The 13,504-nt window shown below is 40.0% G+C and overlaps 1 protein-coding gene across 1 annotated transcript in view; it reads right to left on the reverse strand.

Moving 5' to 3' along the window:
• RYR3 (ryanodine receptor 3) overlaps positions 1 to 13,504 on the reverse strand; it is a 522,405-nt gene that overhangs the window by 350,689 nt on the left and 158,212 nt on the right. The window contains exon 2 of the mRNA XM_054700223.1: positions 6,531 to 6,650. Coding sequence (XP_054556198.1) covers positions 6,531 to 6,650 — 120 coding nt within the window. The remainder of the gene's footprint in view (positions 1 to 6,530; positions 6,651 to 13,504) is intronic.

The raw sequence follows: 13,504 nt of genomic DNA on the forward strand, positions 1-13,504 counted from the left end.
CTGACAAAACTAAAGGGAGACATAGAAAAACTCTCAGTTAATAGTTTTTTCCCCTCCTCAGTCATAGTTTTTAACACCTCACTAGTAATTGATAGGCCTAGTTGATAGAATTCAGCAGACATAGGTTTGAATTCCATTATCAACCATCCTGACAAACTATATTCAACAACTACAGAACACACATTTTTCTTAAGTACACATGGCACATTCACCAAGAATAAGCTTCCAAGGATTGACCTCGTATACACCATGTTTTCTGGTCATTTTAAACTTAAATTAGAAATCAGCAGCAATAAAAAACTATATTCCACTGATTTTACATTTAAAGTTATTCATTGCTTATCCCTTTTCATCTACCTTATTGACTCTGACGCTATACTTCATTTTCCAAGGTCACAAATGTCATTTTGATCCTCAAATCAAGGTCTTTAAAATATTTAATTCAGTACATAGGTAAGCAACAGTTCTTGAAGACGTAATGTGTGTCTGACCCTCTACTGAGGATCATACTAGCTACTGCCAAAATAGCACTTTAAATATGTCAGACAGTCCTAAGTACTTTATAATTATGAATCCTTGTAATTGAGTCTGCAGTTATAAGAATCCTATGAGATGGGTACAGTTTTAAAGATGATAGAACTGAGGCATAAAGGAAAACCATTGGCCTATGGTCAGAAAGCTATTCAGTAATGGAGCCAGAATCACTAACCCAGACAATCTAGCCCCATGCTCATATTTCTTAACCAGAGAGCGACATAGTGTTGGATTTCAGTGTCAGACTACAGAGGATGGAAGAAAAGGGTAAGCATCACACTCAATGACTAGTTGTTTTGATTCGCTGTTCACCATGTTTTCATGTTCTATATCCCAATACAGAGGCACTTAGTTGTCTGACTTAACCCCCTTAATAAACTTACTTTCTATAAAATAGATTATAATCTCATTTATATTATAGAAAAGTTATAAAATTTTAACATTGCTTTATACACTCTCTCATAGAGTTTGCATTTAATGGTTTGTGTCTGATTAAGTAAAATACATATTCCTAATTTTGGAATGTCAGGCATTCAGAGAACAGATGCGAGAAGGCTGTGGGAGGGGGAGATGGAGACCTGCCCAGGTATTCTTAAACTCTAACCACATGAAGAAAATCTGACTTCTTTATCCTTAAGTTGGATCCTTGATACTCATTAATGCTAAGTATTATAAAAATTAGACCGTGATTCAACTTTGGAGTGAGTAATCTTCAGGAAGTCACTTTGTCTAAATTCTCGTACCTTTCTTCTCTGAAAATGTGAACAATATTGTCTCCATAGGGTTGCAAAGATTAAATGGCAGCAGGTGAACACCCACATGGCATATGGTACAGGATGCCTGATCAATGCTAGGAAAAAAAATAGCGGGTGGATCAATATTTCAACTTATAAGTAGCTATGTTACATGACAAGGGAGTTTTTTTGTTTTTAAATAAGTTTCAAAATAGTTTGGCTTTTCATAAGATCTCAAGTCCATGGAGAATTCTACACACTAAAATATCGATCAGAAGTTCAAAGAGGAGTATACAAGCACAGGCTGAGCCTGTCTCTGCAAATTTGCACAGGCTTAGTTTTTTAGGAATGAACAGTGCAGTCTATTTCTAGAAAATAAAAGTAATAGAAAATAAGGAGTTTTTACGCAGGAAGTCTATGCCATCTACATAATGCTGTTGGCAAAACTACAGATGTTTAAATCTTTGGTCTTGAGAGGGGCACAACTTTTCTAGAAACCATAGTAGGGTATACTCTCCATTTTCAAAAGAGAAGGTTAAAGACAATAGGAGTAAAATTCCCTCTGGAAATTTTCAGTTTGAAAATTGGATTTTTTACATTGAATAAACTATGATCAGTAAGATATATACAGTGTTTCCTAAAAGAGAAGTGAAATTTCATTCTGAGAGAGGTAGGGTTTCTAGACTTTAGAGACTTCAAAGTATACTATAAAGCCATAATCATCAAAACTGAATGGCATTGGAACAAGAACAGACACACCGACCAATGGAACCAAATAGAAAATCCAGAAATAAACCCACAGATTTATGGTCATGCTGTTGACTTTTAAAGGGCACAAGTGTAATAGTTTCATTTCTTTGATTTCTGTTTCATCATTAAAAGCCAATGAATCAACAAACCTTGATTTGCTGAAAACCCTTCCCATATTGTTCTTAATGTGTGGTGACCTATTACTAAGGAAGGTGGAAATCAGAATTTGGAAAGGTGTTGGGGTTCCAGACACATCTGACAAGGCCACACCAATTAAATAATTGTATTAATGGAAATAACTGATAAACATTAGGAAATTCCTTCAGTTTACTGTTTAGTATTGTTCTTGGGATAACCTGATGAATTTTATAGGTAAATTATGTTACTCAGGAACACTCCTTTGGGTAAAAATGATCCAATATTGGCAGCTTACTTCTGGACTGGGGCTTCTAGAAAGCCCCTTCTTGGACAATTCCTCAGTTGTGATGACTTTTGTAGCTGGGGTTTTCCTTTTGGGATTCCCAAAAGCCTGTCTGTGGATTGTTCCATGATACATTGGCTTTAGCTGCACTGTGGATAAAAGCCACAGTGACTCTAATGCCTTGTGGTGTGGACCTTGTCTCTGCACCTGAGCTATCGTCTGGTGTAGGGGATTCAGAAGTCAGTTCCTGGACTACATAGTTCCTGCTGGAGTACCCAGCTTCCCAACTGGGTATTCTCTGGCTCCTGCCCATTGAACAGATTGATGTCAAATGGTCTATGACAGTCTTGAGTCTAGATGTTAAACTGAACCAAACAAAATCCCCCAGTGTACACTGAAAATAAAAAAATGAGATGTTAGATTAAGGACTAGCGGGAAAGCAATAAATTCCTGATTTCTAGGAATAAGTTTTCGATGTTAAAAATTTAGTAAATAAATTTGATGAAATAAAGAAGCAATGCTTCCCCTCCATGTTCCCTGGTTCTGGTTATAATTCTGAGTCTTTCCTACAAAACAAAGTACCTTTTCATTCCTGGTGCAATGCCCATTTGAAAGTTGAATAATCATGTGGCCTTCAATTAATAACAGCACTATGAGGAGATCCTCAAAGAAGGGTGGGCCATGACAAGGAGCAAGCAGTCACAAGAGCTCTCCAAGGTGCTAAATAGTCTGCATTACTAGAACAAGTGATAATATTCTTGTACTTTTGTTTCTTATTCTTCTACCCTCTCATTCCTTGCTTCAATGTGACCTTATTCTCAGGGCCTGTACACTAAGAATATCTTTTGAGCACCTTATCTCATCTCTTCTTTTTCTGAAGTCTTTCTTCTAGCTAGAATTCATCTCAATCTTATCTTTCTAAGTCTCAAATAGCTTCAAGTACCCTTGACTAAGAATGCCTAAGGTCACCCACTGGATCTCTAGCCACTAATAAGAATGTTTTTTGATGTCTGTGTCTAGTGCCAGGTGTAGGAAGACATCTCATGTCACATCATGACTTATGTTGGTTTCTAAGCAACTAAGGAGGACACGGTTGTGCAATTTGCTGGTACACAATTAGGAGAATATTTAGTGAAAAGGAGGGGGCAGGCCAGAAGAAAGGTAGGCATGGTTACAGTTGACTGCAGGAAAGACCAAAGTCACAGAAAATGGTTTCATCCAGTAGGCTGCTCCCAGGAATGGTGACAAGAAACTGATTCCCTTTCCTACCCTTTCCGTGAACTTGACCCTGTTTTTTCTGTGAGAAGCCCCCATGGTGCACTTTTCTCACACTGTGTGTAAAAGAAACACACTCTCACATGGTGAGAGTGGTGTGCTCACTGTAACAACTGGTATATCCCTTCAGGAAAGCAGTTTGATAGTGTTCATGCTCCAGAGAACATTCACTCTACTCCTGGATATTCACTCTACTCCAAGAAGCAAAATTACAAACAAAACATACATAATTTTTCAATGTGTATAAAGACTACATAGTAATATGAAACTGGCTGAAACATTAGAGAAAAAAGCAGAATGCCTGATCACCCACTATGTGTACAACTGTGAGAACAAACAAGTGCATGTGTACAAAGACCAGACTAAGACAAAAATGAAATTGTGGGCCCTCCCTGGGGCGCAAGGGGTTAAGCACTGCACTATGAAGCAATCTGCAGCCTCTGCAGCATGAGTTCGATCCCCGGCCAGCCAGAGAGCACCCCACATGGCGAAGCAGACCTCTCCTGACTCGCCCACTGCTCCCCTCAGCAGTGTATTTCAGTCAGTCTGCCTGTTCTGTTCCCCGCTCTGTCTCTGGTGAATCCTCTCATCCCCGGCATCTCTGGCCTGTACCTCAGATCTTATATGCATAAATAAATAAATATTTAAAAAAAAATTGTGACAAGGTGATGAAATTTTGAAAGATACATTGAATGTCTTTAAAATTCCTTAGTCTTATATTCCTGTCTTAAATTCAAAAAGGACATCTACAGCTGGATGTTAGGAAGGCTATGACATGATCGTTATTTTTAAATCCATGGGGATACAAAGCATTGTTAGGTTATGAAAGGTAACTATTTTTATCTAGTTTAGGTAACATGGTTTAGGTAAGATTAAATTATAATAGCCAATGGTTATATAGTGTTTAAAATGTGCCAGGCACTTCACATGTATTAACTCATTTAATCCTACTAATAATCTTAGTAGGTAGTTCCCATTAAATGCCCATTAAGCAGATGAGGTAACTAATTCAGACAGGTAAGGTACCTGTCTGAAGACAAGACAAGATCCTGTCTTAACTGGTGAGTGGTAGAGGCACCATTCACACTGACAGTCCAAGGCCCACTGGATGGATGCCTAGAAAGTGGTACAACTTGTTGCTAATTCACACCAATGTTCTTTCCACATCACTGGCCTGCACCTCAGCTGGCAGATGAGAAGCTGAACAAGAGAGCAACTTGCCTATGGTCACAAGACTAGTTAATGGCTGAGAATTCACTCTTTGGCTTCTAATGTAATGATCTTTCTATTATCCCAGACTATTGGGATTGCAAAGAAAAATAACCTAGCTGAGAACAAAAGCAAATGAGAAAAGACCTGGGGGAAACCAAGTGTAAGACCTCTAAAAGGATATAAAAAAATCTTTCTTGTCTCTTTGTTTTGCCATTTATTTTTCTGTGACTCTGCCCCACTGGTACTGTTCACACATGCCACTGGCAGAGGTTTGTGTTCATGGGTCAGTGACCTAATGAGAGGGACAAGGGTGACAGACAGAAGAGGGGCTTTTTAGTGATGTGGTCATCACAGTTGCTCAAACTCCATGTGTGTGTCTGTGCTGTGTAGGTGCATATGGGAAAACCACATGCCAATCAGTGAACTCATGCTGCAGTGGCTGCTGATAGCTTCTTAGTGCTGAGACTTACCTCCTTGCGCCACCCGGGAGGCCGAAAAACATAACAATTTCTTATTAGGAAAAAAGGCACTGTGAGAAAAAACGGGGCGTGCAATGAATGGTGTGATGGCTAATTGCACATCAAGTTGGCTAAAATATAGTACTCAGGGATCTAAACAAGTTCCTATCTAGGTTTTGGTGTGAAGGTACTGGTGGATGTGAGCAGCATCTATGATGGGGTGACTTTAATAAAAGTGATTCCCTTGATAATGTGGGTGGGCCTAACCCAATCAGTCGGAGACCTCAAGAATAAAAACTGGTTCCCTGGGGAGAAAAATCTGCCTCAAGAAATTACTCTTGCCTAAGTTTTCAGCCTATTGAGAGGATCTAGAGTTCAGACTTGACAGTCTCCATTCTTGTATGAGTCAATTCCTTAAAACAAATCTCTCTGTGTCTTTCCATCTATCAAAAGATATCTTATTGTTTCTGTTTCTGGTCATCACGTTCATCCGGATATGAAAACTGATGATATAAAGGTCTTGTCAGGATGCAAAGTACCGCGAGAATGCTGAGCACAGCCCCACTTGACTACAGGCAGTGAAAAGCAAGAATGGTCTGCAAATGAAGTAAGAAAAGTTTGGCCAAAGAAACATGCCATGACATGTCTCCACATGGCAGGGAGTGGAGTGCACATTCCTCTCTGTCCCAGGTCACAGCAGGCAGACAGACTAACCATCTCAGCACTGTCAGACTGAAAAGGCTGTGTCTAAGGGTGTCTAAGCACCCAGGAGTCCCTGTAGCGATCAAATGACAGCTGGGAGAAAAACATGCACTCAGATTTCTAGAATTAACAACAGGAAAAGGAGTTCTGAGAGTATTAAAAGAACCTCCTCTGTGAGGGCTGACAGTGACCTCAGGCATCCAAGTGTTCTGGTGAACAGTGACAGACAAGGCACCTCTAATTCCTCACTCTGGGTTCCTGCTGCAATAGTTCCGGGACTGAGATCTTGTTTTGAATCTGATCTGCTTCCCATTTTAAAAATAAATGTGTCCTTTTAAAATTTCTTCCTTATCACCCTCGTCACCATCTCCTGACAGTCCTATTATCCCAAACAAATGCTTGGGAGGCCAAGGGGGAAGACACAGGGCAGGTACTCCAACTCACCTTGGCTTCAGAAGTGGGTTCCAAGAAACACAGGCGATTCCCAAGTCCCTCAGCGGCCAGGCAGAACTTCCTTTGCTCCTTGTGAATGTTTGCAATGCACTGGAGAACCACTTCATCTTCCTGCCAGAAGAGCAGAGACACAAACATGAGTGGTAAGGGATGGCCTCCTGTGCTGAGCCAGACCCCCAGGTCACCTTGCTGAACCTTCATTGCTTATCCTGGCAGTCCTAATGAGAGGTGTATGCTTTGGAATTTTACATAAAGGAGAGTTTCTTGTTCACACAGCATAACTGAGGACTTGCCCTGAGTCAGAATTCTTCTCAGTCCTGGGTTAGGGTCAGTGAGGGCAAGTGCAGGGAACAGAAATACTACATATTACACACCTCACTTCTGAGATGTATACAACGCACACAACATGAGCAATGTTGAACAACATGAACGAACATGAAAGTAAATCTAAGTGCTCTAGATACAAAAAAGAAAAGAGTAAGGTGCAATTGAGGGAAACAGAATATAGCAGAGAACAGAGGGAGGTGGGATTGGTGGAGGCAAAATCTGTTTTGTGTCAGGCTGTGGAGGAGGCAAGAGGCATGTCTTGTCGGGGGATGGAGCGTAAGTAGGGGGAAACACATTTGCTGGAGATGACAGGAGGAAACTGCGGAGGCTAATAGGAGATGAGTTTCAGACATTCAGGGGACGACTGCAAGAAGCCTTGAGGATTCAGACTGAAAGGAGGAGGTGAAGGTCAAGTAGAGGAGCAACGCTGAATCCCCAGGGTCCTCCCTCCTATGCATCATTCTCGAAGGCGGCCCTCCCCAATTTCAGAGACCTTGTTTGGAATAGCATTTCTCTTGCTATTCTGGTCTCTGTTGGTCCAGAAACCAGTTAATTTCCATTTCCACTAATATGCCCACCTCTTGCACAACTTCCTGAGACCGAGAAAGAAATATTTCCAGTGTCAGTTACTCCATTCTTGCTCTTCCAATCTGTCAATCTGTGTTCTCCATCACTTCTTGACTGTGGGTTTCAAATACCGAGAAAATTTCCCATTGTGGTGAAGTTGAACAAGTAAATCAAAGAGAGCTCATGAGCTTCCTCCTTAGTAATTGTTCTCCTGTCCCTCTGTCTCAACCCCAAAATCCTGGTGTTAGTGTTTACCCCAGGATATTGGAAAGGTAAATTGAGCAGAATGGTTTTCCTTAAACTCTATCTCAGTCAATGGAAAAATAAAATCCTTCCACCTGGTGGTTATGGAAAAGATATTCAGTAGTAACAGACCCCCAAGGAGTCTGCTTGTACCCAGAGATTGCTGAGGAGCTACAAAGAAATGCAGTAAGTCATAAATCACAATATGAAAAGACAGGGAAAAAAAAAAAAAACAGCTCCACATCTTTACTAGCACTGAAATATCACTGATCATAATTAGAGTGAGCTAGTAATCAATTCCAAAGTCTTTGCTTAGTGTGAATTCAGAATTCTTGGTCTTCATTTGAATTGAGACAGAAGAAAACTCTGAAATGTCACTGTTTTCAAAATGTGGACTCACTGAAATCTGAGGAGAACGTAGTTTCTCCCAAGGTAGAGTCTCGCCCATATGCTCTCCCTAGAGGATACTGGCAGTGGGAGAGAACTCTAAGTTGCCAGAATGGCCAAGAGGGACGCTACGTGCAGGGACAGTACAAATGAAGTGGTCTAGATTATTCAGAGGCAGTCCCCGGGACACATAATTTTCAGTCCAAAATGTTTAGAGGTCCTCCTATTGAGATATATATTAGGATATATTAGGTTCTCCCACATACATATAATTCACCAGTGAAAACCAAGCATTTGGAAATCACAAGGGTGTGACTATGGAGCAGACTTGTCATCAATCGGTGAGTGTTGACCAAGTTTTTCTTCAATATGTGCCTAAGAGAATTTCTTATCATGATCTCACTTCCCACTCCTATTCTACACAAGGTACCCACACCACCTTGGTTTGACCTTGCACTAGCTGCCTTGGCGCTCTCTCTCTTCAGAAGTTTACCCATCCTGTCCTATTAGTCACATCCCTGTAACATAGACTGGCCAATCAACTAATGTAATAAAGGAAGAAGCCCTGTTTCAATGACCATCTGCTGACGAGCAGCCTGGCAGAACTGCTTTCCTAAGTCAGCAGTCTGGACAAAATAGAGAAGGGCATGGAATTGTAGGCCAAATTTACCCTCTCTGAATACTTTTCCCTTCTTCCACACAGTGTCTGGAACCGCACGCTCAGTGCTGACCCGGTAGCAGACACCACCTGGAGTAGCACCCTTGCCTGTCTTTGCTCCAGACAGCAGCTATTATCTCGACAGCTCTTTCATAGACATCTGGAACCTGCAAGTGCTTGGCGGTGAAAACTATGGAACCATGAGAAGAGTAAATTCAACCCATCTCACTACCCTTCTCCCTCCATGGCAAACCCCAGAACTTCCTACCTACTTCCCTCATTCTTATTCTAATGTATACTTTGTCCTTTCATTGCATCATTTTTCCTTTCTCTTTTTGCCTGAAGTTAAATCTGGGCATATTAGATTAAATACCAATTAAATACCCTTTAATTGGAAGTTGCAAATTTCTACATCTTTACCTCCACTCCGCGATGCTCACATTCTCCTCACATTCCCCAATGCCAAATTGAGACTATTTCTCAGGCTCAAAAACTTTCCTGTTTTGAGGTATATGAGATCTAATCTCTGCATCTTTTGGGGAAATCTATCAACATCCTAGTTACTTCTATCACCATTTCTCTGACTTTTGATGACATTCTGAAAATATGATTTAAAAAACTATATAAAATCAGCACACATTTATTGACTACCTTCCAATGACAAAGAGTTCTGCCAGGATACTGCAGAGAACACCGGGTTTTCTAAGACACGATCTGTAAATACTGCAATACTGGAGCTGAAGGCTAAAAACAATCTTCTCATGGCCTTTGGCCATCATCTTGAGTAATTCCAAGGTTTATGTGGACAATCTATTCAAAATCAACACTAATTACTTCCTTTCAACTTTAGTACTCTACACATTATGATGGATATTCCTTGTCATAACCTGGAACATTCCAACTTGAAAATCCCGAAACGAGACTATCTTTCTCTGTGAAGTCAATCTTCTCTTATGATTTCTCAGTCTCTACCTTTCAACATACTTGCTTTACCTCATTAATACTTCCAGCTCTTAGAAAGTACCCCATCTTCTTATTTCCTCTACTTCAGCAAAGAGAGTGAATTTTTTCATGACTTCCCCCCACCCCACCGGCCAGCAAATACATCTCTGGGTCTATCCCATTATATAGATTTTTCAGAAACAATTTTTTTAGCTTGCTTGAACAAAACCTTAAAATTGTCCCTTAAAGACTCATGATGGATTCACTCTGTCAGTATCAAGTAGCCAGACTTCCCACCTCTAAGTGACAGTTACAAAAATAAAGAGAAGAAAGTACAAGAGGGCCCAATCATCAGTAATGGTAAGGGTCCAAAAAGTTATCTGCTTTCTATAAGTTAAAAGGTCTCCTCCTTGTTTTTAAAGTGTCCCCCTCCCATTGAATTCTACCTCCCACCTCTAGCCTTGTCTCTCCTTTACTCCTCACTATCTCCTAAATCAGTCTTGCTCAGTGTCCACTAAATGCTCCTTCTTGAAGCTCCAACCTCCATTCCTTTTTTCAACTCTTATTTTCCTAATTGTTCTACCTTTTTGATGGATCCTTCCTACCTTCTCTTTTTCCTAAATACAGGTATTTCCCAAGGATAGGTCTTTGACATGTTCCCTTAGCAATCTCATCCATTCTCTGGCTTCCAATTTCACTTCTGAGGAGTGGTGATGCCCTCTGTATTTGTAACCTGGTGACACTCTAAGGTTCCAAGCCTCCACCTATTCCTAACTCTATCCATGAAGTTATCAACATCAAGCACCAATAGGTCCCAATGCACCAAAGGCTTCCTTTTCAGTCCACCCACCCTTTTATGTTTCCCATTGTTTGTAAATGACACAACCAATCTCCCAACAATCCAGGCACTAACATTATTATCTGTCTCAGAGTCTTTCCTCCCTCATTTCCTACAGACAATGGGGCAGAAGAAGGAGAGAATGGAGGTCTAGGACAAGGCTACTGTAACACCAGAACATTCTTCCCCTGGCCTATTGCCAGAGGCACAGCTCTGACTTATTTTCCTGTCACACCAGAAAAAAATCCACACTGGCTCTTTATACTGTCCATAAAACCACAACAAACTTCTTAAAGTATCATCTGAGGACTTAACTTCCTGACTATTTTCCTGACTTCCTCCTGGTAGAATCACTTGGCTTTCTCCACCTTTGTGCCCTTATTCATGCTGTCTCTACTTCTAAAGCTATGATTTACCCAATCTTTCCATGTTCCTGTTTCATCTGTCCTCCCAAGATTCACTTGAACACCACATTCTTTTATGTGTCCCAAGTAAACTCTCTCTCCCCAAACATCAATAGCAATATCACCATATTCTTGCATTATGGCTATTTACATGCATGCCTTATCCCTAACTATATTTGTTATATTTTCAAACAGCTAACATTTACTGATCTCTGAATATATGACAGGCATTGGACTTTATCCGTAACAGCCCTTTTAAGCTTCACATCGACACTATAATATGGGCACTATTTTACTGGTACTTGACAACTGAGGGGCCACAGTACAAAGCAACTAAGTAACTTGCTTAATGGCCTGCAGTGGTAAAAAGAAGCATGCAGTATCCAGCCAAGGCAGTGTGCACCCACGGTTTCTCCCATTCCTTTCAGCTGGCTTTGTCTCCCTTAGGGGCAAAATTCATATCTGGTTCATGTTTATACCTATCACAATGCTCACTGGCATGGTGCCTTATCCATATTATACACTCAGTTAAAATTTATCAAATGACTGTTTATCTTCTCACCCCAGTTAATTATAAACTCTACAGAGCAGAAAACTGATTCCCAATCAATCTGGGAACATAATGTATTTGATAAAAAATCCAACAATGTATCCATAAGATAATTCACCACGACCAAGTTGGATTCATTCCAGGGGCACAAGGATGGTTTAACATCCGAAAATCAATCAACGTTATCCAACACATCAACAAAAAAAAATATAAAAACCATATGATAATATCAATAGATGCTGAGAAAGCTTTCGACAAAGTGCAACACCCATTCATGATAAAAGCCCTTGAAGTTCTTGGGATACAAGGAACATACCTCAACATCATAAAGGCCATCTATGACAAGCCAACAGCCAGTATCATTCTCAATGGTGAAAAGCTGAAAGCAATTCCATTAAGATCTGGAACAAGACAAGGATGTCCACTCTCACCATTGCTTTTCAATATAATACTGGAAGTCCTAGCCAGGGCAATAAGACAAGAGAAAGACATCCAAGGAATCCAAATAGGAAAAGAAGAAGTCAAACTATCACTATTTGCAGACGATATGATATTATACATAGAGAACCCCAAAAACTCCACAGAAAAGCTAATTCAACTCATCAATCAGTTCAGTAAAGTGGCAGGATACAAAATCAACACGCAAAAGTCAGTAGCCTTCCTATACACAAACAATAAATCTGAAGAAGAAGAAATCGAAAAGACCATCCCTTTTGTTATTGAAACAAAAAAAATCAAATATTTGGGAATAAATCTAACAAAAGAGGTAAAGGACCTATACAAAGAAAACTATAAAACACTGTTAAAAGAAATAGAAGAAGACACAAAGAAATGGAGAGACATCCCCTGCTCATGGATTGGAAGAATAAACATTATTAAAATGGCCATCCTTCCAAAAGCAATATACAGATTCAATGCTATTCCAATCAAAATTTCAATGTCATTCTTCAAAGAAATAGAAAAATTATTGATGAAATTCATATGGAATCACAAAAAACCCCGAATAGCCAAAGCTCTCCTGAAAAAAAAAGAAGGGAATGGAGGCATCAGACTCCCAGACTTCAAACTATACTACAAAGCCATAATCATCAAAACTGCATGGTATTGGAACAAGAACAGACATACAGACCAATGGAATCGAATAGAAAATCCAGAAATAAACCCACAGATTTATGGTCAACTAATCTTTGACAAAGGAGCAAAGACTATGCATTGGAGCAAAGAAAGTTTGTTCAATAAATGGTGCTGGGAAAACTGGGTCGCTACATGCAAAAGAATGAAGCTTGACCACCACCTCACACCATACACAAAAATCAACTCAAAATGGATTAAAGAACTAGACATAAGACCTGAAACCATAAAATATATAGAAGGAAATATAGGCGAAACACTACGTGATTTGCACATCAAAGACATCTTTACAGACACATCACCCAAAGCAGTGATAGTGAAGGCAAAGATAAACAGCTGGGACTATATCAAATTAAAGAGCTTTTGCACAGCAAAAGAGACAATAACAAAAACAAAGAGAAACCCCACCAACTGGGAGAACATTTTTGCACCCAACACTAATGATAAAGGACTGATCACAAAAATCTGCAAAGAGCTGATGAGACTCAACAACAACAAAGAAAATAATCCAGTCAAAAAATGGGCAGAAGAGCTTAAAAGAAACTTCTCTGAAGAGGAAATGCAAATGGCCAACAGGCATATGAAAAAATGTTCAACATCACTTGCATCAGGGAAATGCAAATCAAAACTACCATGAGATACCATCTTACACCAGTGAGAATGGCACATATTAAAAAAACTAGCAACAACAAATGTTGGCGAGGGTGTGGAGAAAAAGGAACTCTTGTGCACTGTTGGTGGGAGTGCAAACTGGTCCAACCACTGTGGAAAGCTGTGTGGAGATTTCTGGACCTACTAAACATAGAGCTTCCATATGACCCAGCAATTCCACTCCTAGGTATTTACCCAAAGGACACAGAAACATCAATTCCAAAGAACACCTGCACCCCTATGTTTATAGCAGCACTGTTTACAATA

This window comes from Talpa occidentalis, unplaced genomic scaffold (assembly GCF_014898055.3).
Source record: "Talpa occidentalis isolate TD23 unplaced genomic scaffold, MPIMG_talOcc4v2.1 talOcc4.11, whole genome shotgun sequence".
Lineage (NCBI taxonomy): Eukaryota > Metazoa > Chordata > Mammalia > Eulipotyphla > Talpidae > Talpa > Talpa occidentalis.